This window comes from Poecilia mexicana, unplaced genomic scaffold, assembly GCF_051168715.1.
Source record: "Poecilia mexicana isolate PSO_F unplaced genomic scaffold, ASM5116871v1 scaffold_12, whole genome shotgun sequence".
NCBI lineage: Eukaryota > Metazoa > Chordata > Actinopteri > Cyprinodontiformes > Poeciliidae > Poecilia > Poecilia mexicana.
The window spans coordinates 21,847,446-21,875,434 of NW_028263381.1; the positions used below are offsets into that span (position 1 = coordinate 21,847,446).

At 40.1% G+C, this 27,989-nt stretch overlaps 1 protein-coding gene across 1 annotated transcript; it reads left to right on the top strand.

The window, feature by feature from the left end:
• The first annotated feature begins 16 nt into the window (after positions 1 to 16).
• Positions 17 to 27,989, top strand: LOC148156068 (NACHT, LRR and PYD domains-containing protein 3-like). The gene is made up of 7 exons (XM_088010634.1): positions 17 to 392; positions 546 to 671; positions 2,814 to 3,049; positions 12,955 to 14,743; positions 17,684 to 17,878; positions 22,805 to 22,975; positions 27,612 to 27,989. Exons 1-7 carry the CDS (start codon positions 304 to 306, stop codon positions 27,850 to 27,852), a joined length of 2,847 nt encoding a protein of 948 aa, XP_087866760.1. The 5' UTR covers positions 17 to 303; the 3' UTR covers positions 27,853 to 27,989.

A 27,989-nucleotide genomic window follows, 5' to 3' on the forward strand; every position in this document is an offset into this window, starting at 1 on the left:
AAAATCTTTCCTGTTGTTCAGGTTGAATCAGTGAATGTAAATGTTGCTCCATGTCTCCATCTAGTGGACTGATAGTAGAAGTGCAGCAGCTGATGCAGCTTCCTCTGCCTCTCTGCTGTCTGACTGCATCACCTGACACTGATATGAAGCAGAGAAGAAGAGCCAATCAGAGGAGGAGCAGCTGATCTTTTTCCAGCACTAATGATGTAAAGGATGATCAGAGTTGATGTGCAGATGAATGATGTGTGTTTCCTCTGCAGGTGAAGCTAGAAAGTGTGTGTGAGCTGATGTGAATTCAGCAGCATGGATCAGTGTGAGGACAGAGAGGAGGGAGTCCCTCCCTCTAAAACCACTCTGTGTGGGGAAGATGAGAGCCAGAGCAAAGGTCAGAGGTGAGGTCACCATCTCTAACTGTCCACAGCCCTTTTCACACAGCGTTCACTATATCAGGCCAAAACAGACGTGCTGATGAAGCTGCTGCTGCTCCTCTTTGGTGCTTCATCCAGACTGAACAGATTCAGTTTTATTCATCATTTTTCTGTCAGGATCCATCAGAGACTCAGACCAGAACCAGAACCAGAACCAGAACCCAGCTGTGTGTCCTTTAAGAGCGACAGGTCAAAGGATTGGCCCATTGACTTTAAATCTCCTGGATCTCCACCATCAGAGAGGTGAGCTGTTTCTACCTGCTGATCTGTTTATCTGTCATTGTGGCCATGTGACGATACCAAGTTTTGCATCAACTTAATATTTCTAAATGAAACAATGTCATCTACAGGTCCTTCTGAAAAAAATAGCATATTGTGATAAAGTTCATAATTTTCCATAATGTAATGATAAAAATTAAACTGTCATATATTTTAGATTCATTGCACACCAACTGAAATATTTCAGGTCTTTTATTGTCTAATTTGCTAATTTTTTGAGACAGGGATTTTGGGTTTTCATGAGCTGTTTGCCAAAATCATCAGTATTAAAACTATAAAAGACCTGAAATATTTCAGTTGGTGTGCAGTGAATCTAAAATATATGACAGTTTAATATTTATCATTACATTATGGAAAATAATTAACTTTATCACAATATGTTAATTTTTTCAGAAGGACCTGTACTTTGTCCAATATTACTATTAACACAGATACTCAAATCCATAAGTGATTTTCATTTCTAACCCTTTTTTTTTTCTCGAAATCAATGAATTAATAATTCAGATTTCGAGCATCTGACAATAAACAGATTAACGCTGGACGATTAGACCTCCATTAAAAAATTATGATTCCAGTTTCAACTCTGCGGTTCAAACATCATCCAACATCATGGATCATCAACCATTTCTGCATTTAATCTAAATAATACCTAAAGTGGATCTGATTCAGAACCAGATGGTTTCTATCGGACCATCTGGTTCTGAATGAAGCTCCATAAGATCCTCCTTGGATGGTCAGAGTGGAAACGACTCCTGGTTCTTCTCCATGTCAGAGCTCAACACTAAGATCATCAAACTTCTCTCAGTCATTTAAACCAACATGTTTGTCTGAGAATCAGATCTTTCTGCTCTTTAAACAAGGCTGGAATTTATTCAGGAGGATCAATGATCAGGAACATGTTGGAGGATTGGACCGGTTCTGATGGGAATCATTTAGAGCATCAAGTTGATGACCTGTCTGGTTCTGTTGGGTCTCATAGCTCAGTATTTTAAAATGTTCCACATTCAAAATAAACTTTAAAGAAAAAAGACACAGAAATATTTTAATGAGAATTTTTATATCAGGGTTCATCAGAGGGTCAAACCAGAACCAGAACCAGAACCCAGCTGTGTGTCCTTTAAGAGCAACTGGCCAAAGGATTGGCCCATTGACTTTAAATCTCCTGGATCTCCAGCATCAGAGAGGTGAGCTGTTTCTAAGTTTGAGCTCTTTGAGCAGCAGATCGTTGAGCCGGATTTAAAGACAGACAGAAAGTCTCTGAGTGGGAAAGTGGACGTTTATTCTAAATAGTAGAATCATGTTTATAAGTTTACATTTACAGAATAAAGATGCTTTATGTCCATAAGGCTCATTCACAAAGCGGCTCGACTGGAAAATGGCTGCAGCTTTACTGGTACCGCTCGGCTCCTTCTTTAAGTTCTGCTCAGAGATCCAGGATGATCCGTCTCAACAGATCAACGTATTTAATGTCTTTGGTGACAAATAAACCCAGAAACAGGCAAAACGAGCAGAACCAGATGGAAACCAGAACCAAGTGCATTAAAGGAACCAGACCGTCTAAATAAAACAGGAACTGGACCCAATAAAGATGGACTGTAACTAAACTACAACTATAAACTATTAATCAGGACAATAAAACTACAAAGTGAAAACAGAACCAAAGTCCAAAGAATCATCATGAAGTCAGATTTAGCAAAAAATTAGACAAATTTAATAACTTGTTGTTTCTCTGCTAACATGTCCAAATAATGTTCTGCCACAGTTCAAGGCTCTTTATAAAGTTCTTAGATTAATGCAAACTGGACCTGAATCCAGTTTCCTGGAGCTCCACCAGTAAATAATGATCCATGTTTCTAGAATCCAGATCAGAACCAGGTTTTGGTCTCTGAGCCTCTGATGGAAACAGTTTTCTACTCAGACAGAATAAAGATTCAGACGGACAAAAACAACCAGAGAAAGATCCATCATAACACCAGATATGATGAAACACTTCAGACCAGAGATCATCAGGGTTCTGAGGTTCTGTTCTGACTAAGCTTCTGGTACCAGGACGGCTCCAGCCTGGTGTTAGTGAACCATTTCAGTGATGAAGAAATGTCTTCACAGAGGGAGGAAGAGGAGCAGCGTTGGTGAGGAGGAGCAGCCGTCCTGCTGTGCTTTGTGTCAGGAGGTTCTGGTGGATCCGGTCTCTACCAGCTGTGGTCACTGGTTCTGCAGACGGTGCATCAGGTCCTACTGGGACCAGTCTGATCCATCTGGACCCTCCTCCTGCCCCCAGTGTGGAGAAAGACCCAGAACAGGAGCTGGACTGCTGACAGCCAATCAGAGCAGCTGTGCTCCAGGTGAGACTGAACTCGTCCAATCAGAGCTTCTTCTGCCGTCTGTTGGACCAATTAAACGTCTTTAGTTGGGATTTGGACATTTAAGGTTTTATAAATCTTCCTGTCAACTAAATCTCTGTATTTCCAGCTGCTGTAAATAGTTTTACTTTAAAGTCACTCTGTTCTCAACTCTTTGTGCTAATTGCATTAAAACTGAACATTTTATTAAATCTGATGGTCATTTTGATGTATGAACTAGGCAGCCTAGTTCTGCACTAGTGACATGCTAGGTGGCTAACCACCCGTCCCTTAAAATACAGAACCGTCCCGTATTTGGCTGTTAAATGAACCGATTGAACCGATACGGGTCACGATTTGTTCCGTATTTCTATAAATGTCTGATAGACACGCCTAACACATCAACACTAATTATAACAATAATGGCCAGAATAAAACACAGAAAATATTAAGTTCAGCTAAATTGTCGTGGTGGGAGCTAAAGGACCCCAGAACGCTACGGACCGATGCTGCCATCACAGTTGCCTAGAGATGGACACTATGCAGCCACGGTGAGCCGCTATCAACCAGCTTCGTTTTAAAACTGGGGAGTCCAAAGTCGGTCCTGGAGGCCTAGAGGCCAGGTGTTACAGGTGCTACAGGTGCTACATGTGTTACAGGTGCTACATGTGTTACAGGTGCTACAGGTGTTATACCGAGAAAAGCAGGCCTGCAGAGAACTGCACCCCCGGTAGCAGGAGCGCGCATCGTTCTAAACTCTCTAAACGGACTGAAAAATGACCGAAGAGGAAACTTTTGAAGATATTCGTAACATTATCACGTTTCTTAACCATGTCAGCCCTAAAACGGTGGGTTTTATTTCACAGATTAACTGAATAAATACGGATTTTACACCTTTGAGACACATGAGTCGAACGTTTTTCAGTCAGTGTCTGATGAAAATGTTTTCCACAGATGGTTTGAAATCCCCGCTTTTTCTTTTAGCACCATAATAGTTTAAAGCATTATAAAACACAGGCCCATTATAGAAAACATTTTATATCATCCTGAACTGTCTAGTTTATTAATGTAGGAGGGGATGCATTTTAATTTCTGAACCTGCCAATATTTGCATCCCCTGTCTGTTGGCCTGTTGATATGAAACTTGTAGCAGAAGCTCAAAGAACAAGTGTCATTATGTAGAAAAAGTGAAATTCCTCTTAACTCTTCATTTCTCCATGTTAGCAGGGGGATGCATTTTATGGCAAATCAAATTAACAGCCTGCTGAAATCTGCATGCCCTATATATTGTCCTCAAATATCATTCTATTGGTGTGAAACTCATACTAGCAGTTCAGAGGATAAGTGCAATTATGAATAAAAAAAGTTATTTCACTCTTAACTCTTCGTTTCTTCAAGCTAGGAGGGGGATGCATATTTTGGCACAGAGCAAATGTTAAGCTGCTGATATCTGCATGCCCTGTTTTTCAGCTCAAAACTGTGGTACAGATATGAAAGTCTCTCTGGTAGCTCAGAGGATGTGTGTCATTGTCTAGAACATGTCATATATCACATTACTATCCAAAATCTTCAAATTGCATTTTCTGCCAAGGGACATTTGGAGGCTGCTGGTGACCTTCCTCACCTGCCACTGGACTATTTGATCTTATGGATTAATTATTTCACAACACAGTAAGAAATATTCACAAAGAATCCACTTTACTCAAATCTAACTCTTTAAGTAGTTCACATTCATCAATCTGTTCTTGACACAATGATGGTGGAACCACTTATTGCTGTCTGACCCTTTGTTGTGACATTATGAATTCATAAGATCAAATAAAAACAGGGCAGCTCATAAATTGCTGTGCCAAAACATTAGTCCCCTGCTAACTCAGCCAAATAGAGTTAAGTGATTTCACTGTTTCTACGTAATCCGAGTAGTTCTCTGAACTGCTGGTATGAGTTTCACATCAATAGGATAACATTTGAGGAAAATATATAGGGCATGCAGATTTCAGCAGGCTGTTAATTTGCTTTGCCATAAAATGCTTCCCCCTGCTAACATGGAGAAATGAAGAGTTAAGAGGAATTTCACCTTTTCTACATAATGACACTTGTTCTCTGAGCTTCTGCTATAAGTTTCATATCAACAGGACAACAGACAGGGGATGCTAATATTGGCAGGCTCAGAAATTAAAATGCATCCCCTCCTACATTAATAAACTAGATCAGCGGTGGGCAGCTCCAGGCCTCGAGGGCCGGACTCCTGCAACTTTTAGATGTGTCTCTACTTCAACACACCTGAGTCAAATAATGAGGTCGTTAGCAGGACTCTGGTCACCTTGTCTGCACTTAGGAGGTGATTCAGCTGTTGGATTCAAGTATGTTGGACCAGGGAGACGTCTAAGAGTCGCAGGACCAGGATTACCCACCACTGGACTAGACAGTTCAGGACGATATAAAATGTTCTCCATAATGGGTCTGTGTTTTATGATGCTTTAAGCTATTATGGTGTTAAAAGAAAAAGCGGGGATTTCAAACCATCTGTGGAAAACATTTTCATTAGACACTGACTGAAAAACGTTCGACTCATGTGTCTCAAAAGTGTAAAATCCGTATTCATTTCAGTTAATCTGTGAAATAAAACCCACCATTTTAGGGTTAAGAAGCATGATAATGTTATGAATATCTTCAAAAGTTTCCTCTTCGGTCATATTTCAGTCCGTTTTCTCGTCAATATGCGAGAGTTCAGAGCGATGCGCGCTCCTGCTACAGGGGATGCAATTCTCAGCAGGCCTGCGTTTCTTGGCATAACACCTGTAACACCTGTAACACCTGTCCTCCAGGACCGACTTTGGACACCCGGGTTTTAAAACATCCTCTTATTTATTGTATAGTAGTATCAGCCAAAATAATATAAATGGCCATTTAAAGAACAAATCATACTAAGATTAACAGTAAATACTGTACTTTCCGGACCTAAAAGCCTTAAATTTTCTCAAATATCAGCAGTGCGCCTTATAATCTGGTGCGCCTTATGTGTGCACCGGATTCCAAAATCTGTCCCTGACACAGAGACGTAAAGTGTACAGTTCGTACGCTGGCAGCAATAAACCAATCAGAGGACATTACATAATACATAAAGTTTGTACACCAACAGCAATAAACCAATCAGAGAATTGTTGTCAGAGTTCTGCAGCATACGCCTCCGGTAAAAACCAGACAGGTTTTTCCATGCATCACCGTCCCTGTTCACCTGCGACTCCATGCGTGCCCATCTCACTGCTACTGTGAAAAAGGAAGTGGAGAAACTAATTCGGAGTTTGCCATCATTCTGGGAGGATTAACAAAATAATTCCAACCGCTGGACATTGGTGTAAACGGGGCGTTCAAAAAGAAGTTTTAAGCAGCGTGGGAGCGATGGATGACAGACTGAACACGTTTACTAAGACGGGGAGGCAGCGCCGGGCGAGTTATGCCATCATGTGTGGATGGATGGTGGATGCCTGGGCTGATGTATCTGCCTTAACTGTCTGAGCTTCACGAAAGCCGCCATCATTGCTGAACAGCCGCCTGGAAACGAGACTGACTTACAATGATGAGGGAACCTGGCATGTTTGATGGAGAAATTGCCCAGCTGTTCAATTCAGATACAGAAGACAAGGACTTTGATGGATTTGTGGAAGAAGAATAAAAAACAACATGAATAAAGTTCAATTAAACTTACTGTTTTGTTTCCGTTACCTTTTATTTTTATTGACCGTATGTTTTAGCATGCGTCTTATAATCCGGAAAATACGGTACATAAATGTTTCCTACTTTAAAAGATTTGTTAGGGCTTTCTGTTTGTTTATTAAGAAATGTTGACATTTTTTTTTATTAATTCAGTGTTCATTTGATGTATTATTAATGTAACACTGAGTAGTGATCTAAGTCTGTATCACCATAAAATATGAGGTCGTGGGTAGAGAAAGAGCAGACACTGAGAGGGAATAGTGTAGCTGTGCAGACTTTTATTCAACCGTCTAACCGAACAGCCAAACGTCTCTGTCCCTCATAAGAAGAAGCCCCCAATGAAGAAGAAAAAAAAACCCTTGAAGAAGAAAGAAACATATCCTCTGAAAGGCACAGCGCCCCCACTCATACATGGAACATCCCCAGCAAATAACCAATCTCACATGAAACCATATTAATTGAAAAGGAAAAATAAATCATTTTACATACTTCCCCCTCTTTAAATGAAATGTCCTCATTTCAAAATGAAGTTGTTACATAAAAAAGAAATAATTTCACCAAAGCACAATCTGTCCAGACTGTCACATCAGTAACTCATATCACTTGGGGAGGTTGCAAAACCAAGGATACAAACTCACAATAAGACCTTTATAAAGAACAACGGTCAACATGTTTGGGTTTAAGTGAACCAGTTTTTCACCCCCTAATATGAACAACAACTGTAGATCATTTTTCTCATAACAGCAGTCGTTGTGGCTTCCGCACAGTACGCCCACACCTGGTAATAACTCCACCCCCAGAAGGCGGCAAGCTGAGGGGTGGTTGTGCAGGCTGATGGGAAATGAGTCCTGTTGGGTTCCTTGGTGAAGATGGCAATGACCTAGCGGTTCCTGATGTCTGGGCTGCCGCTGGTTGGCCTAAAAGGCAGGGCAATGAACCAGACAAAGCGGTATACCTCGGCAGGGTGTCCCTGTTTGGAGGAAATACAGACTGGGAGACATCTGTGGGTAACGTGTCTGTGGAGCTACGATAAGGTTTTAAACGATCATAGTGAATGACTCTGGTCGCAGCCTGAGGATATTTAACATCCACCATCTTGTAAAGGAGTCCCTTTTCATCCACAGATACAACCTTAAATGGATCAGTCCAGTTTGGGGAAAGTTTTTGTCGTTGTGTGATGGGGTCATCTATCCATACCAGATCACCACAAGCATAAGGCCTAACCCGTGTGTCTTTGTTGTAATAGTACTCTTGTTTTTGTTTTTCACGATGGAGAACAACAGTCTCAAAAGCAGCGTCCATCCGTGTAGCCAGTTCTGAACCATAGCTTTGTGGGCAATCAGAAACCTTTGGCGATGAAATATGGACATTAGCAGGTAGTCGGGGTTCTCGTCCATGAGCAAGGAAATATGGTCAGTACCCTGTGCTCGAGTGAGGAGTAGAGTTGAAAGAAAGTACCACAGCCGGGAGGTCGTGGTCCCATTCACCTCCATAGTCCTGAATGAGTCGGGCCAACTGCTCTTTCAGAGTCTGATTAAACCGTTCAACCATACCATTCCCTCTTGGGTGATATGGAGAGGTTCTTTTCTTTGTCATTTGTAGGACAAATGACAATTTCACACAATTTCACAATTGTGTGAAATTTCACAAATTTCACACAATTTGTGAAATTAGTCACAAATTGTGTGACTAATTTCAGACTCATATTGTCGTCCCTGATCTGACAGCAGTTCCTCAGGAACACCATGTTCAGGTATATACCGTTCACACAGTAACTGTGCTACTGTGGCAGCCTTTTGGTCAGACATGGCATAGGCATTTACATACTTGGTAAAATGGTCCTATACCACAAGCACATATCTATTACTAAGAGAGGTAACCGGAAGTTCAGTAATGAAATGGTCTGTCAGTCTGAATAGATTGCAAAGGGGCTCTGCGCTTTGGTACAGCTTTTCGGAAAGCTTCACATGTCTTACACAGTTTACAGAAGTTTTCAAATCACATCTCATTCCTGGCCAATAACACACCGTCAATGCCTTCTTAAATGTATGCTCGGCACTGTAATGACCAGAACAAGGATTACCATGCATAAAATGCATTGTTTCTGTAACAAGTGCAGGTGGAATTAACACTTGATAAACCTCGGGTTTCCCCGGTGCACTCTGACCTTTGCGACGAAGCAAATCATTATATAGTAATAACTTAGGAAACTGCCACCAAAGTTTTCTCTGAACTCTACCTTTTACCTGTCTGAGGTAGGGACGTTTCTTGTTTTTCACCCAGGTATACACTTCAAAGAAAACAGGATCAGAGAGTTGTGCCCATACAATGTCCATGTTTTGATTGGATAATGTCTGTTGTAATGTGGCAAACCCCATATTGACATGTGTCCTATCATTGTCCACACAACACACTTGTGGTACAACATTGGTCATCTCTGATTGTTCAGGGCCTGAACATGGCAACTCGGCCAGTGAAACAGATTTTTCTGTATCGCAAGGAGAAGAGTGACCATCAGCCAGTGCTGAAACTGTCACCTCAGTTGAGTCCTGCTCCAATGGTATCCGTGACATGGCATCGGCATTTGTGTGTTGTGTGTCATGAACTTATCTGCAATAGTTAGGTTCACATAAATGGAGCCTACAGAGTCAAGGGGGTCACCTGTGACACCAGTGAGAGGAATAAACCGTTTTACAATGGACTTCCTGTGAAGAGCAGGTGTAGCCATTCTAAAGTCCTCACAAATGACTGAAATGTTCACTCCAGTGTCAAGAAAAGCATGCACTACAGTGTCCTCAATAACAACTGACACATATCTCTTCTCTACATCAGCCAAACCTGTAACGTCACTAACAGTTGTGTCATGGTAGGTGTCATTGTGTGTCTGGGCTAGGAAGAAGTCAGTAGCTGGCAATTTGCCCTCAATGTCAGCTACTCCTAGTTTACCTGATCATGGTTCGAATGTGAAGGAGACCGGAAACGTACTCACCCTGGGCTGGGAGAGTGATTACGTCGGCCACTTTCATAGCGGTCAGGAGAGCGGCCACGACTAGCATAGCCTCTGTTTGAAGAGCTGTAGCCCTGCGTGTAGCGTTCAGATGATCCAGATAGGGTACGTGGACCCCACTGGTTGTGTTCATCCTTCACATAACTGGAACTGTGGTGAGGTGTGTTTCGGTCGTTTGATGAGTCTCTACGTCGTGGAGGAGATCCATAGTAGCCATCTGATGAATATCTGTCATCCCGGCGTACACCTGGAGTGGGGCTCCAATGACGAAATCCATAGTCTCGTCTGTCCTGGCTATGTGCGTTCTCACGCTGGCGGTCAACTGCAGCTGTTGAACTCTGTCCGACAGTGTTTCAATAGTCTTTGCCATTGTCTTTAAATCATCTGCAGTAGCTGAGTGGACTTTTAGAGGAGTGGGTGAAGGAACCTGAGTAGATCACGCAGGTGACACAGCAGGGTAAACTGATGATGAAGACAAAGAGTACAAAGGAGGTGTGGTAATGAACACTCTACTAGCTTGGTGAGCAGTTTCAATCTGCATAGCAAACTTTAGAGCAGTCTCCAGTGTGTCAACACCCTGCTCGTGACATCGCAGCTGAAGGTATGGGTCAAGACCAGCAATAAAGCATCAAAATGTTCCGCCCTGTTTAGCATTATCACCATAAGTCGGAAAAGCTTCTTCAACCAAACGGCAAATCTCAGCAGCAAACACAGGAAGGGCTTCAACTGCGTGCATTAACGTAGCTCTGGAAAGTCAACAAATAAGCAGTTTGTCCAAAAACACTCTTCAGCTTTTCCTTTGTGGCTGAATAGTCAGCTTTTACTGCATCAGATAGGCTATCCCAGTAACTAAAAGCAGCACCCCCTAAACATGTAGGTAGTAGCTTCACCAAACTATCCTCAGTGGTATCAAGATCAGCAGCAACAGTCAAAACGTCTGCACCATTTTGAAAAATCCTCTTTTCCATCCCCCATGAAAATGTGGCTGTAGTGAGGCCTGGCTCGACTACTTGTAGAATGAAAAGGTAATTGATCCCAAAAACTACTTGCCATAGCTGTGTATCCGTCTTCGTAACCGGCAGTAGGATGAGAGACAGGGCAAAAAGAAAAAGTCCATCCTCAGCAGCCGCTATATACGCCGCTCAGCACGTGCAGCATGAGCTATCTGTGGTTAGCATGCGTAACATGTGCTCACCTCTTCAATCGCTGAAAGCGTCCACAACCCGCTGCCACCAGTGTAACACTGCGTAGTGATCTAAATCTGTGTCACCATAAAATATGAGGTCGTGGGTAGAAAAAGAGCAGACACTGAGAGGGAATAGCGTAGCTGTGCAGACTTTTATTCAACCGTCTAACTGAACAGCCAAACATCTCCGCCCCTCATAAGAAGAAGCCCCCAACGAAGAAGAAAAAAAAAACCCTCGAAGAAGAAATATATCCTCTGAAAAGCATAGCGCCCCCACTCATCCATGGAACATCCCCAGCATATAACCAATCTCACATAAAACCATATTAATTGAAAAGGAAAAATAAATCATCTTACATTAATGTCAGACACAGACCTCCAGCCCAAGGGCGGTTCTAGATGGGAGCCAACAGGATACAGAAGAAATTTTGCTAAATAAATGTATTTTGTTAATATTCAGAGGTGGATTTTTTTTATCTTCACAATTTTACTTTAATAATGAATTAAAAATTGTAGTGCTGCACTTTTAGCTGCTGTATAGGATCATAGTTTCCATCTACTAGATCAGGATCTACAACCTGGATTTCTGGAGACACAAGTGGCTCTTTGGCTCATTTGATATATCAAATAATGAAATATTGCTCTGTTTTTTTGTTTCATTATTTTTTAAGTGTCCCCGTGAAATAACACTGACTATCTTGACCCATGTGGTAAATTTGGTCAAGAAGCAGCCTCCAAGCCTAGCTATTTATTTCTATGAATATTTCAGTAATACTCTTTACAGTACCAGAGTTTTCACATAACTTTTATACTTTTGGCTGTCTGAGGACACATATTGATTATTAAATTAGATGTTATGATCAGTTACTCAGCATTTGAACAGTTTACCAAATGCTTTTTACACTTTGCTTAAACTTGTTTAAGGTGTGCTACTCTGATTGGAGTACAGTTTTGGAGTAATGTAAGTATGAATGATTATTATCTGTGGATCACTTTTTAAAAACAAAAAACATCACCATAAAATATTGTCTATCACTGCAGCGGCGTCCCTTATTTTATTTTCTGATAGGTGGCAACCCTAACCTATTATGGTGGTAAAAGTCAGTCTCAGGATGAATGGCACAGAATCAGTACCTCCAAAAGGAAACGACAACACTGATCACTCAGAACTCAAAAAACTTGTTGCTCTTCTGAGTTCAACACCTGCCTGCTACATGTTTTTCCCTGACTCAGATTCTTGAGCCTACAGTGCCACCTAGTGACCAAAGAGGGAATTTATCACATACTTGCCTCCTGTAGTGCATGAAGACAAGAAGGTGGAAAAAGCAACCTGCTCCTTTTACAGAGAGAGGAAAAAAAGTCTGAGACAGAAACCTTTATTTACTCTAATATAGCACAGATTATAGTTTATATGTTTCCTTGTAAATTATGTAATAATTCTAACAATTTGTTGTTTACATCTAAAGGACCAAATCAAATCCATGTCATTTTCAAACTATGTTTCTTTAAAAACATCTGATCCAGAGATCTGATGGTGAAAAACCATTTTAAATGTGAACATTATCAGATAATCAGTTTCTCTGGCAGATAAAAGGTTTTTCTCTAGATTTCCTACATTCAGGCTGGAAAAAGAGAAAGCATTATTATTTTTCTCTGCCTCCTCTGCAGCTGCTGTTTGTGGGAGAAGCTCAGATAGAAACAGTAAAATGAGGACATGGTGACATGATGCAGAAGAGTTCATGTTGCTTAAAGCATTTAATGCACATGTTTCTGTAAGGTTTTTTATCTGCTGTGCTTTGTGAATCAGATCCTGACAGAACAAATTCTGGTCACAAAACGGAGACAGAAATAAATTGTCTGACAACAGAAAAACATTCTGTTTCAGAGAATGGATCCGATCATTTAGCATCAGATCATGTGACGTCGGAGAACGTATAAAACTTTCTAATCTGCACCAGATGGTTTTGTTTTTAATGCAGTTGTTTCTTGTTTCAGCAGATGTTGGTCTGCAGGAGGTTCTAAAGGAACATAAGATCAGTCTGAGGAGGAGATGTGAATGTGTGACTGAAGGAAGTGATGTAACAGGAAATGATGTAACAGGAAGTAGAACCCTCCTCAACAGGATCTACACTGATCTCTACATCACAGAGGGTTGGAGTGAAGAGGTTAATACCCAGCATGAGGTGAAGCAGCTGGAGAGAGCTTCCCAGATCCAGAACCTCCATGACTCTCCAATCAGGTGCCAGGACATCTTTAAATCCTTCCCTGACCAACATGGAGCCATCAGAGTGGTTCTGACCAACGGCGTCGCTGGTGTTGGGAAAACCTTCTCAGTGCAGAAGTTCACTCTGGACTGGGCCGAGGGCTTGGAGAACCAGGGTGTCAGTGTGGTGGTTCTGCTGTCGTTCAGGGAGCTGAACCTGATCAGAGATCAGCAGCACAGTCTTCTCTCGCTGCTCCATGTTTTCCATCCAACACTCCAGAAGCTCCCAGCAGAGCAGCTGGCTAAATGCAAACTGCTCTTCATCTTTGATGGCCTGGATGAAAGCACACTTTCACTGGACTTCAGCAGCAGGCAGCTAGTTTCTGACATCACACAGACATCATCAGTCAACGTTCTGCTGACAAACCTCATCAAGGGGAACCTGCTTCCCTCGGCTCTCATCTGGATAACTACCAGACCTGCAGCGGCCAATCAGATCCCTCCTTCATGTGTTTCCAGGGCAACAGAAGTACGAGGCTTCACCAATGCCCAGAAGGAGGAGTACTTCAGGAGGAGGTCCAGTGATGAAGAGCTGTCCAGCAGAATCATCTCCCACATCCAGACCTGCAGGAGCCTCCACATCATGTGTGGAATCCCAGTCTTCTGCTGGATCACTGCTACGGTTCTGGAGAACATGTTGACCTCAGAGCAGAGAGGAGAGCTGCCCAAGACTATGACTGACATGTACTCACACTTCCTGCTGGTCCAGACAAAGAGGAAGAAGAACAAATACCATGGAGGACATGAGACAAGTCCAGAGGAGCTGATGGAGGCTGACAGGGAAGTTCTTCGGAAGGTGGGGAGGCTGGCGTTTGAACATCTGGAGAAAGGAAACATCATGTTCTACCAAGAAGACTTGGAGCAGTGTGGTCTGGATGTCACAGAGGCCTCAGTGTACTCAGGAGTTTGTACAGAGATCTTCAAAAGAGAGAATCTGATCTTCCAGAAACCAGTTTACTGCTTTGTTCACCTGAGCATCCAGGAGTTTCTGGCTGCAGTTTACATGTTCTACTGTTTCACCAGCAGGAAAACAGAAGTGATGAAGAAGTTCCTGGGAAGAAATTACTTTGAAACATCTCTGGATGATTTCATGACCAGAGTTATGTCTAAATCCCTCAGCAGTGAAAATGGCCACCTGGACCTGTTTGTTCGCTTCCTTCATGGTCTCACTTTGGAGTCCAACCAGAGTCTGTTAGGAGGCCTGCTGGGTCGGACAGAGAACCGTCCAGAAACCATCCAGAGAATCATCAACAATCTGAAGAAGATGAACTCTGATGAAATCTCTCCTGACAGAAGCATCAACATTTTCCACTGCCTGGTGGAGATGAACGACCTCTCAGTGTTTCAGGAGATCCAACAGCTCCTGAAATCAGGGAATAAACTCTCAGAAATCCAGTGTTCAGCTCTGGCCTTCATGCTGCAGATGTCAGAGGTTCTGGATGAGTTGGACCTGGAGAAGTACAACATATCAGAGTTGGGCCGACTGAGACTGGTTCCAGCTGTGAGGAACTGCAGAAAGGCTCGGTGAGTCCAGATCAGTGATGGCTTAGTGACTTTGAAAAAGTAACTTTAATCAGATTATTGATTACCTGATGTGGAAAGTAACTAAGTTACATGAAAAGTAACTTTTCTGGTTACTTTCAGCAGCTGCTAACGACAACGCTCCACCACATGTGAAAATTACATTAAGCTTTGCCAAAACTTAATTCTAAGTTATTTTATAATAGTAACACCAACAATGTGTCTCACTTATAAGGTTGAACTGAAGGGCATTACCTGATGTGGAAAGTAACTAAGTTACATGAAAAGTAACTTTTCTAGTTACTTTCAGCAGCTGCTAACAACAATGCTCCACCACCTGTGAAAATTACATTAAGCTTTGCCAAAACTTAATTCTAAGTTATTTTATGATGGTAACATCAACAATGTGTCTCACTTATAAGGTTGAACTTAAGGGAAGATTGTTTAATGGTTAGAACAACATAAATAACTGTAGTAATCTTTGTGCTTTCCTCTATTGTCTATAAACTCTAAATAGGATTTTAGCCCCCTCCCCTCCCCGCCCCAGCCTCCAGGTTCTGTGTTACGGCCCTGTGTTTGCTGTCATAGCTCAGCACACAGAGCTTCTCCTGCTGCTCCACAGCTCAGATCACCTTCTGCATAGATTTATGACACTTATCTTAATATTAATGATTGTAATGGTGTTTAGTTGCACAACTTTACAGACTCGTTCATTCGTGGCTGTTTTCATGTTTATTGCTGTTCATATTAGTCTCAATGTTTGCAGTTTTCTGGAGCGCAAAGCAAAGCTTGATGTCATTCACAGCAAATATATTAACTTGACATTAACAAAGACACAGCAGGACGGATCATCTGGGAAATGATGGACAGGGAGAGTCTGACTGAAACTACCTGGATGTCAGACAAATTCTGGGGTTTATTATGTGTCTCTGCTAATTTCCAAGCCCAAATGTTTAGAAAGAAAACCAGAAAACTGCAAGTGACTTTGGACGATTTCAACCATCTAAACATTCAGCTGCTCCAGGACAGCATTGCTGCAGCTTTTAATGTTTACAGGTTTTTTACAATATTCCACTTTTTATCAGTCTTTCAGTATAAAATTCTATAAAACTGTTTTTTTTCTGACAGATCCAATGAATCACAAACAATTTTTTAACTTTCACTCATTGGGCCGCTTCCCCATAATTCACATCTTTGACTCTTTTCTATAAAATCCCTGTTTAGGTTTGATGGAAACTTGGACCATTAAACTAAACTCCTACATCAAAACTGTTGCCCTTTAATCTAGTTGGAAACTTTGTGAACCGACTTTTCTTCTGCCCACTAGTTTCCTCTGAGGTTATAAATGAGAGCAACATGAATGGATGGTTCTGTATCCTCTGTCTGCTGCCAGTCTTGGTCAGGATTCTCTTGCAAAAGAGATTTTCAGTCTCAGTGGGATTTTCCTGGTGAAATGAAGGTTAAATAAATAAATTAGTGATTGTAGTCTGCTGTCATAAAAAGTCATTTCTGGAGGAGTCCTGGTTTCTGTCAGATCCTCCCAAAGCTCTGAGAATCTGCTTCCAGAGCTGGAACCATTTTCTTCATCAGCTCTTCATCTGCAGCCTTTATGAAGCTGTTAATGTCCATAAAGACCTGGAGAGACATGAGCTGCATCACTCTAGAGCAGCTGACCAAACTGTTGGAGACCAGGATCTACTTTTTCTCTCACCAGCCGGCTGAGATCTACCACTCACCCACAGAAACTGGAAATAAAACTATTTTATATGCAGATATACATCAGTTATAGCAGACATATGGAAGTGATAGAAAACCTGATGCAGTTTCTTCCTCAGTGAGATTCTGACACTGGGAGGAGGTTACTGGTTCCTCAGTCAGAAGCTGGTTGTAAACCTGAGGCCAGCAGGAATCAATCAGTCATGGTAGATCTGAACTTTGACCTCAATATGAGAAACTACAGACTGATAGGAGGAACCAAAGAGTTGAGTTAAAATCTTGTGATATTTTTCCTCCAACAGGATCCAGAGGAATCAAACCAGACGTTGGACGGGATTTTATTTCAATGTCATTCATGAATGTTAGAGCCTCATTTTCAACAGTGGAGCTATAAAAGTTGAAAAATTTTATTATTTTGGAGAAAATCTCATCAAAATCAATATTTCCACTAAATAAGACAAATATAAATATCATGTTTGATGGAGGAAAAGCCTCTCAGACTCTGAGCTCAAAGCAAGATGCCAGAGAACCAAACTAATATTTTATATTAGACAATTAATTTAATTCCACATAATTATCACCATATGAGTGATTTGTTTGTTAAATACTTAATGAAATATTTGTCCTTTGATGTTTGTTGTGAATGACATACTCACAAATGAACGAGGTAATTAGTCCAATTCTGTCGTTTATTGAACGTTCAGAAACTACAGCAGCTGTAATGAGCCACAGACAAACTAGAGAAGCTGAAGTTTGTCTAGAAAATGGATGAATAGAAACTATTTTCTGATCATCACCATCTGCTCCACCATGTTGGGTCTGTTAGGATATCAGCTCCACTGGTTTCATCCGTTCCTTCATCTTCCAATGAAAATCCTGTTTAAAGTCATGTGATGAAGAGCTTCTGGTCCAGATTGTTGCTGCAGCAGTCAGAGCTCAGCAGGAAGAAACAGGGAGGTTTGCTAACAGTTAGCCAAGATGGCCGCCGCTAAAACCTTCAGTTGTTCTGAGAACATGAAGCCTGAACTATTGGAACCTGTTGCTCAGCTTTTCTATTAAATGGATCTTTGAACAGAACCAGAACCAGGATGTTAGTTATGAAATGATCAAACTCAGTAAATTGATGTGAAGAGCAGATATTCATCAGATGATATCAATGTTATCATATGTGTTTATATAGATGATCTGGTTTAATTAGAACTGACTTTATTTCTTCTCTAATCACAGACTTGGTAGCTGTAAACTCAGAGAGGCTGAATATGAAGTTGTGGCTTCAGCTCTGAAGTCCAACCAACATCTGACTGAACTGGAAATCAGTGAGATCCACATAAATGGAGCTAAAGATAAAACCATTACAGACTCTGAACTGAATCATCTGTGTGAGATCCTGCAGAGTTCAGTCAGTAAAGTGAAGAGTCTGAGGTTTGTTTTCTCTATTTATCCTATAAAATCTTTCATTAATATTTATTTATCTTCACATTTATTCTGTTCTCTTTCAAAACAATCTGCTCTCTTAATGTCAGAATATAATTTTTAAAATCTTTTTGCTTTGTAAATGAATTATTTTCCTTTTTCAGACTTTGAGAATATTGATCTTTATTTTTCACTTTAAAATGTTTTGTATGGAGAGCCATTTCAGCCAAAATTAAATAAATAAGTAAATGGGTAAAATAAATAAAAAATGAGTAAAATAAGTCAAAAAATGAAGAAAGAGTGAAATAAATAGAAAAAATGTTAAATAGTTTAGCTTTTTCATTAAACCAATTTTTATTTATTTTTCATATTATCAATTTCCCAATTTTTTTTCATTTATCTATTTGTCATTTATCCCTTTATCCATTTACCCATTTTTCATTAATCTATTTTTCATTTAACCACTTTTCAATTTCCCTTTTTCATTAAGCCAATTTTTTTATTTATTTATTTTTCAGATTATCTATTTCTCAATTTCTCTTTTATCTATTTTTCATTCATCTATTTTTCATTTACCCATTTTTCATTCATCTCTATCCATTTACCCATTTTTCATTCATCTATTTTTTAATTTAACCATTTTTCTAGTTCGTTTTTCCAGTAACCCAATTTTCTATTTCCCACTTTCATTAATCAATTTCTCATATATCCCTTTTTTTATTTACCCATTTTCTTTTACCTATTTTTCATTTACCCATTTTTCATTAGTCTCTTTATCTATTTACCCATTTTTCATTAATCTATTTTTTAATTTAACCATTTTTCTATGTTTACCAAAGACAGGGAAACTAAGGTGGGCAAGTTATACATCCACAAAGAACTACTTAAATTAATAGTCCTATTTACTTTATATACATGTATCCATTTGGCCCACACTTGGCACAGTTCAGGAATGAACCGAGAGGCAAAGATTGTAGCACAAGTTCAACTTTTATCCATTCTTGATTCTGAACCTTCACTAAAGGTCAGATTACCTGTATTCAGGTTGTCTGTTTACAAAAGTAAAATAACAGCAATGACTCTAAACCTCTCCTGCCTTTTTACTGTATAATCAACCTGTTGCCATGGCAACCGCCTGAGTCCCACAAACCCAGCAGAGATTAGCTAAAAACACAACGGATTCAGTCCATTAAGATTTTAGGTTTTCAGGCTTCATATTTATTTCTCCTTAAAAAGCCTCTCCAATCATGAACACAGCGGTGGCTGATTAGCCCATTTAAACTTCTGCTCTGCTCATCAGGGTCTTTGAGTCCCTTTTTACTTTTGTAATGGTACCGAAATGCACAGAAAGGCGCAACACCTTGTTTAAACAATAATTACTGAGATTATTAATTTTGTTGGGCCATTAATTTGAACACGTTTTGTTGATTTTATCCTTAATAAGATGTATTGGACGTGCTGGTCTCAACATCCTGGCGGCTTTCAGTTTGTCACCTAGTGCCGAGATCAACTCAAAACCTTCCGCGATCGTAATTGAGCACCTATTGATTAAATATGACTGTAGTTGGAAAACAACCATCAGCGTTAGCTTACCGTGCAACGTCTGGGCAACCGGAGGATCCTGGACGGACAGCAGCGGTGCATGTCTGAAAGATGGCCTCCGAAACACATCTCCAAGGCTTGGCACTCTCACTCTCTCAGCTCGATGCTCCATAGAGCTGCCTCTGGATATTGTACTTCACTTACGATGTACAGTAAAATCTGCTCTTTATAGTTGGACCACAGCTGGTAGCTACGAAGGCGTCCCCAACCTTCAATCGTAAGCCAACTTCAGCGGCCGCTTCGTCCAAACTATGAAAACCCCCGACGGTTAAGCTCTGAGTCCATGAGAGCCGCCAGCTGAAACACGTTCTGTCTGAGCGGCCACACCAAAAATAAAGTGAGGAGTAATAACACTATTTTCTAATGAAGTTAATGAGCTTCAGCTTATTGATAACCCGGTAGTAGGTTGCCATCCTTCTTGAAGCAAAGTACAGGTGACGCTAACCAACCAATTGGGGAAGGTGTAGCCTGATGACGTGCCTCTCCTCATTTGCATTTATTTTTTCCTAAGTTTTGCGGGGAAATAGAATGTGATAAATAAGAAAATAAGGAAACACTAAATGAATAAGGGGAATTGGAAAATGGGAAAATAAAAAATTTTTCAAACAAATGTTAAATGAAAAATAGGTAAAAGAAAATGGGTAAATAAAGAAAGGGATATATGAGAAATTGATTAATGAAACTGGGAAATAGAAAATCAGGTTAATGGAAAAAGGAAATATAAAAATGGTTAAACTAAAAAATAGATTAATGAAAAATGGGTAAATAGATAGAGATTAATGAAAAATGGGTAAATGAAAAATAGGTAAAAGAAAATGGGTAAATAAAAATGGGATATATGAGAAATTGATTAATGAAAGTGGGAAATAGAAAATCGGGTTAATGGAAAAAGGAAATAGAAAAATGGTTAAATTAAAATAGATTAATGAAAAATGGGTAAATGAAAAATAGATAAATGACAAAATAGATAAAAGAGAAATTGAGAAATAGATAATCTGAAAAATAAATAAAAAAATTGGCTTAATGAAAAAGGGAAATTAAAAAGTGGTTAAATGAAAAATAGATTAATGAAAAATGGGTAAAGGGATAAATGACAGATAAATGAAAAAGAGAAATTGATATGAAAACTAATTCAAAATTGGTTTAATGAAAAAGCTAAACTATTTAACATTTTTTTGATTTATTTCACTCATTTTCTTCATTTTTTGATTTATTTTACTCATTTTTTATTTATTTTACCCATTTATTTATTTATTTATTTAATTTTGGCTGAAATGGCTCTCCATAGTTTTGGACTGATGAACAAAAATAAGTTAATAAGTGAAATGATGATAATTAATGATGGAGATGTTTCAGTTTGTTCTGAAAAGATTCAGATGATCCGATTGATTTATTTCTCTTTTCTTCTTCACATTAATAATGAAAAGTTCCTCCAGAGTAAAACCAGAACCAGAACCAGACCAGTTATGTTTTATAACCAGAAACTATAACATGAATAAAAACTGGCAGCAGCAGCCAGTTCCTCCAGCTCAGCTTTGTCCTGAAGCTGTGGTTCTGTTGGGCCGAGTCAGAGAAGAACCGTCTCTTCAGTCTGTCAGTCGGTTGGAGCCTCAGAGACGCTTCATCAGGTCACTGATCAGAAACTTTAGAGCTGATTCAGAGATAATCCATCGTGTTTCTGATGATCAATAATGATCAGATGTGATCAGTGGTAAAGGAGGCCTGTGTCTCACTGCAGCAAACATCTGGTCCTCGTCTCCAGCTGTCCTCTGTCTCTGCTGTCCATCCTCTGCTGGGACGTCACCAGGTAGATCACCAACAACGTCTGCTTGCTGGTGATTGGCTGAGCTGTTGTCATGGCAACATGCAGGTAGCCAGAAGGCAGCATAGCAGCTTGTAGACCAGGACTCTTCAAATCCAAGCCTCCAGGTTCGGTGTCCTGCAGCCTTTAGATGTTTCTGCTTCAACACCTGAATGAAGTGATGAATTGTCCCTCAGGACGCAGTCAGGTTCTCCAGAGTCCTGCTGAACTTTGACCTCATGATGGGACTCAGGGGTTGAAGGTTGCAGGTCGCAACCTTCAACCCCTGAGTCCTATAATTTCATGGCTTCCTACACTTGAAAAGGAGGACTTCAGGAATTCACTCTGTCTTTTATTTTCACCAATGAGTGAGAACCAATGAACAGAACAGGTGAAAAACCTACAAAACACATACAAAATATTTTAACATACATTTTGGACATTTAGTTCAAAGTGAATAATTTATCTTAATGACTAATTCCATTTTTAACCTTAACCATACATTTCTCTTACAATTTTAACCATAAACTCACAGTATTAAATTATTAAATTTCATGTCTGGTTGAATTTGAATCAAACAAATCCACACATTTTAGAATTGCATTTTTTTCTTTTTCTTGGGACATAACGTTTTTACATTAGATATCTTAACATACATTTAGTGGAACCAAACTATAAAACTAGCAGTGCAAACTGTTACTTCAATAAATTCTTCATTTCATTTCTCAAATGTGAAACTACAGTCAAATTACATTCAATTGAGCCCAGTTAGTGGCTTACCGGTAGTCCTTATAAGTCCTTTTCCATGAAATGCTGCTTTGGAGGCTGTGTTTGCCTTCCTCAGCTCTGTTGCAAAACCAGTAAAGTGGTTAGTGGATTCCTTATATACCTGAGTTGAGGGTGCTGCTGATTGGGAAAGATTTCTTTCACCTGCTGAGAAGTGCTGCAAAGTGGCATACTAATGTGTGTGTGTGTGTGCGCACACACAAATGTCTATTCATGCACGCACATCTGAACTAATGAGCAGATCTGCGCAACACCGGCCATCGAGGCCTGAAGGTGAAGATCCCTGGTCTGGACCGAACCAGAATAAGTTCTCCAAGTATTTACTGTCCCCATAGCTCAGTAAATACTTTGACTTTAGAACAAAGAGCTGAGAACCTGATCACCAGCAGAGCAGCGCCACCTGCTGGATCAACAGAGCCATAGGTTTCTACCAGATACCTGAGATAAACCAACCTTCACTTTGACTCCGATATGAAACTATTTTAACATTTAAAGTCCATTTTAATTCCCGACCAGAACCACTGAAGGCCCGACTGAAATATTCTAACAACACGTCATAATAACATGTTCTGGTTCTGCTGGTTTGGACTTTATAAACCAGTTTTACTGGATCAGATATTAAACATCAGTTCATCATGTTTCTTTTACATTCAGTCAAATTAATTTTCTACATTATTAATTTGTTCATATTTCAGCTTTAACCTGCATCCTGTTGCTTCAGCTCACATCTTTTATTCTTTATTCAGATTGATCTACTGCAGTTTGTCAGAGATCAGCTGTTCTTCTCTGGCCTCAGCTCTGAAGTCCAACCAACATCTGACTGAACTGGACCTGAGCAGGAACGACCTGAAAGATTCTGGAGTGAAGGAGCTCTGTGGTTTTCTACAGGATCCTGAATGCAGATTACAACGATTAGAGTAAGAAACCATGTTTTATTCTGGATCTGATGTTTGTGATGTGAAAGTTGTGTTGCCTCTAAACTGCAGACAGAAGCTGATATTCTACTGATCCACTCTGAGGATCTTCATGGTAAAGTCTGCTTTCTTCTTCTATGGTTTGGTCCAGTCAAAGTTTCTGTGTTTTATAAAAGCACCAGCAGTTCCTCCTCCCACCATCACATCCAACAATCACAGCATTCATTTCACAGACACCAACCACACCTGCAGAGAGAAGGTCAAAGGTCAGATTGGAGACTAAAGGCTGATAAAACTCTGATATTAGGATCATTAAATGTCTTAATATCTACAAACAATCAGATATAAAATCTGATAAAATGTCTTTATGTCCAAGACAGACTGAATTCACTAAATAATGATGTTCATCCACATCTCTGACCTTCTCTGACAGAGGAGTCATCACAAGCCGAGACTTAATTATGAGTCCATGTCAGCATGCAAACACTCCCACACACACACGTTTGTCTGGCTATCTTTGTGGGGACTTTCCATTGACTTCCATTCATTTCTACAGCCTAAATCTTACCTTTACCCTTTTCCTAACCCTACCCATCACATACCTAACCCTAACCTTAACCAAAACTCAATTCATACCATAGCCCTAAATCTGAACCCTGATCCAAAACCAGGGTTTCCCCTCATGGGGACCAGGCTCCGGTCCCCACAACGTAGTATGTCAGGAAAATCGTCCCCACAAGGTATTACAAACAAACGCACACGCACGCACACACACACACACACACACAAAGCTCATAAACCGGAGACACGTCCGAACCGGACACAGTAAAAAGCTCTGCAGGATCCGACCGCTCTTAGATCTACGGGAGGATTCAAACTCAGCTCTTCATTTTTACCTTATAGAAAAAGCGCCAAGCTGCCAAATTCACTAAAGTAAACTGACCAATCAGATTCAGGCTTTGTGCGCACCTCCACGGACTCACACAGACTCGCTACGTTTGGACACATAGTAGATCTTTTTTCTCCTAAATGTTAAAAGTAAAAAGGGATAGAGATAGGCGTAGGAACCGGGGGGAAGGGGGAGACATGTCCCCCCTAATAATTTCACCGCAGATGCAAAGAATTTAAAAATTTTCCAGTCGCGTGCTTTTATTTTGAAGGCGCACCACAGCGCATCCAGCAGAGCGCTTCCGGCCCCTCCCCCCTCTGAACAGCCCAGAGCTTAAAGGCAGCGGAACCGGAAACTCGGTATGAATGAGGTAAACTGTCAGGAATGTCGCCATGAATATCGCTCGTTTATAACATCTTGTTGTCAGTTTACTTTCATATATAGAACTAAATCTTTTTGGTTAAGCTGTTTTAATTCTGGAATAGTCACATATCCAACATTTTACTGCTGACTTTGTCTAAAAGTTAGCTACTCTAGCGCCACAGTTTTATTTCATCAGCAGTAAAATGAGCCTTATTATTTAAAGTGAGCCATGATGGCTACACAATACCTGATCATAATTGACCACTTAACCCTTTGAAAATGAGGTCTAAATGGCCATCCCAGCGCGCAGTCTCTCTTCTCTGTGCGTCAGCACTCGCTTTGAATAGGTACCGGCAGCCAATTTTTTTTCTTTAGATTTTTGGTACTCTAAATGCATTTTTCTACTAAGTGTATTACCAGAAAAGAGCAGAAAAAATTTCAGCCCATTATCTCTAACGGTTTTTGAGATTTTGGGGGTTAGGTGTACCTTCCCACAAACGCACCTTGGAGTAGAAAAAGATGTGGTTTTTGAAAGTCGATTACTCAAAAAATAAATCAATTTAACACTTATTTGTAATTACATTCTTTAAATAGATATAAATTATATTGTAAAACATGAAAATGTGCAGTATAATTAGCTTACTTTAAAAATGAAGGTTCTTTAAAAAATTGAATTTTTAAAATAACAGAAATTTCAATATTTACCCTGACAGAAGAGATGGCATATTTGGGATATGATATTAAAAAATATATATTGAAACTAAGGCCCAAAAGCCATTTTTCCCAGGGTGTTATGTGATTTTAACAAGCCCAATTTTTTGTAGGGGTCTGGGACAGTCAAACAAAAAATTATTTGGCTGCAAAAATGCTTCCTAAGCTAATTTGACCGACGGAACAAAATTTCAAAAATAGACAAAATTGAGTATTTTTTGACCACTCCTCAAATTTGTATCTTTCATTGGATTTCAATGAAACTTCTTTAGTACAAGTAAATTAGGTTGCTGAACATTATAAAGACATCCATTTTTGGCTACCTTCAATAGTTTCCTTAATATTGCAGGTAGGAAAGATGGATTTTGAGGCGTTTTTAAAAAAATTCGTATTTTAGACAATTTTTGACTTGCTCCAAAATGTTTGTTGTTTTATGCGTTTCATAGAAACTTCCTTCCTAGATGTCAATTAGGCTGCTGCATCAGATAAAGACATTTACTTAGGGCTATCTTCAGTAGTTTTCTTAATAAAGCTGGCACAGAAAATATAGATTTTTCCTTTTTTTAATGGAAAATTCACTATTAGCGACCATCTGAAAAAGTGCCAAAGAAGGTGCCATTTTTCATAAAAATTGTCTAGAGTTTATTCTTTTTGGACACATCCAGTCACTTCACCAGACAAAGCACTCATTTTTACATATATGAGATGAACCACTGGATTGGATTGGATCGGATGTTTTTCTGTACACAGACATTGGGAAATCGATCGATTTCACAGACTCTCGTCTGTGAAACCTCGCACGTTTGTGCTGCGATGTCACCAGACAAGTAAAATTAAATAGAGTCTATAAAAAGAGTCCGATATGAGAAATGAAGTAACAACGTATCTTCAATAACTAGCATGTATAATGAGCATTGATATTTTTGTTTCTTAACCGCTGGTGGTAGCGTAAGCGGCACACTAATGGAAAAAAAAAAATTCCGCTCCAAGACCGAACCCATTTCTCTGAGAATATACAATCAATATTATTTATTTTATTGACCAGGTATCTAAATTTACACATATATGCTCCATCTTCTACCACTCCGTTTTGTATTTTAAGCGTAAGCTATATAGAAACCCAGCTAAAAACAAGCAGCTTGCTAACAGGACGGCGAAGTTAGAGAAAGCCCGACCAGATCGGCAGAAACCGCCTTTCCACACCGGATTAAATAGCTACAATCACATATCAAAATAACGCTAACTATTATCTTTACATTACTTTAAAGATATCTGATGTAAGAAGGTGTGTCTAATTTACCCAAGTATGGAATTAGTACGTCCGGAATAGAGCAGTGATCCGAACAGTCAGCAGCGTCCACAGAAGGCGGCTCCATTTTTTCATGCTAGAGGGGCGACGTGCCTTTCGTTGATATGCTCGGCGCGTCACGCACATTAATTCTACAAGTGTGATTCCTGTATTATATTAAAGCTAACAAATTAATCTTTATTTTGATACCCGGTTTGTCTGGTTTATTTTTTATAATTTGTTCGCTATCTGACGAAGTTTTGATACTTTTATGATTTACAAAAAACTAAAAAAATAATCCTTGACAAACCGGGTATGTAGAGAAAGCCTATAGTTTAAGGTTTAATATGATATCACTGTTGACTCATTTGGTCATATGTTCGTGACGCGCCAACTGATTTTCTTGAACTATGTGTCAGGAGGGGCGTTGGAATTAGCATAAATAATGCGGCTTTTCGAAAAAATTATGAAAATTACTGGGAAATTTAAAGTGTTTAATTTGCTTCAACATACATAAAACTGGTATCATTGGGAAGGAAAATCAATGAACTTTAACACAGTAGTGTTGCTTTTGGAAAAAAAATATTCTAAAAAGGACTTTTGATGGTGGGAAGTTAGGGCATTTTCTATGATCAGCGTGCGTTCTCTCCCATTCCTGAGTGGAAAGAGCGTCGCTGCCGGTACCTACATTAACTTTAATGTGCTTGTTATTTAGCAGACAAAAATGAATTTCAACAGAGACCTGAAAACCATCAGTAGCATCGATATTTATGGCTCCTGATGGCTGATTGGCATCTGGAAGAGCAAAGAGGAAAAACAAAACAAATTCACACAATTATTTTTTGATCTGAGCCAAAATGATCTGCTCTGGGCAAAGTGTGGGTGAGCATTTGGTCCGACCCGTAAACGGACATGATGGGCCCGATCTCTTTTTCTGTTTTTCATCCCAACGTCATTAGAAAGAAAACATCGTCACAGCTCTATAGATGGGGACAAATACAGAAATCTCATTTAATCTTTAGGCAGAACTGGTTCAGACCTGGACTGGATCAGAGTCAAAGCCTTTTTTCAGATGTCAGACCGGTTCCTGATCCCAACCCGACCCGAAGCTCCTCATGTGGTGAACCTTTGGATCACTGTTATGATCTGGAGCCTCAGATTTGGTCCTCAGTGCTGGAGGTTTTATCTGTACCTCTGTCTGCATAGAAACACAGAGAGATGTCAGTCGGACTGTCAGAGTTGTGTGCAGCCTGTAAATGTCTGGCGGGACCAGCGGACAAGCAGGGCCGTAAAGTGGGGGGGCCAATGGGCCCCTGGCCCCCCCTATTCCGGCGCCTATGGCTCAATGTTCTCATCTTCTCATCATGTGATGAATTGTGTGTCTGCAGCTTATCAGGCTGTTTGGTCTCAGAGGAAGGCTGTGCTTCTCTGGCCTCAGCTCTGACCTTTAACCCCTCCCATCTGAAAGAGTTGGACCTGAGCTACAATCATCCAGGAGACTCAGGAGTGAAGCTGCTGTCGGCTGGACTGAAGAATCCAGACTGGAGACTGGAAGCTCTCAGGTATGGAGGAACCTGCTGCAGGAGCAGAGAAGGTCTGATAGAGGAGGAAGAGGAGAAACGTCTTTAGTCTGATGGGAAACATTTAGTTTGAAGAGAAATATTTAGTTTGATCATTAAATATTTAGACGCCTCATCTGGAGGCAGAGATCATTACCCAGTTTTCTGGAATATTCTCCTGACTAAGAACGGCTCACAAGGAAAATG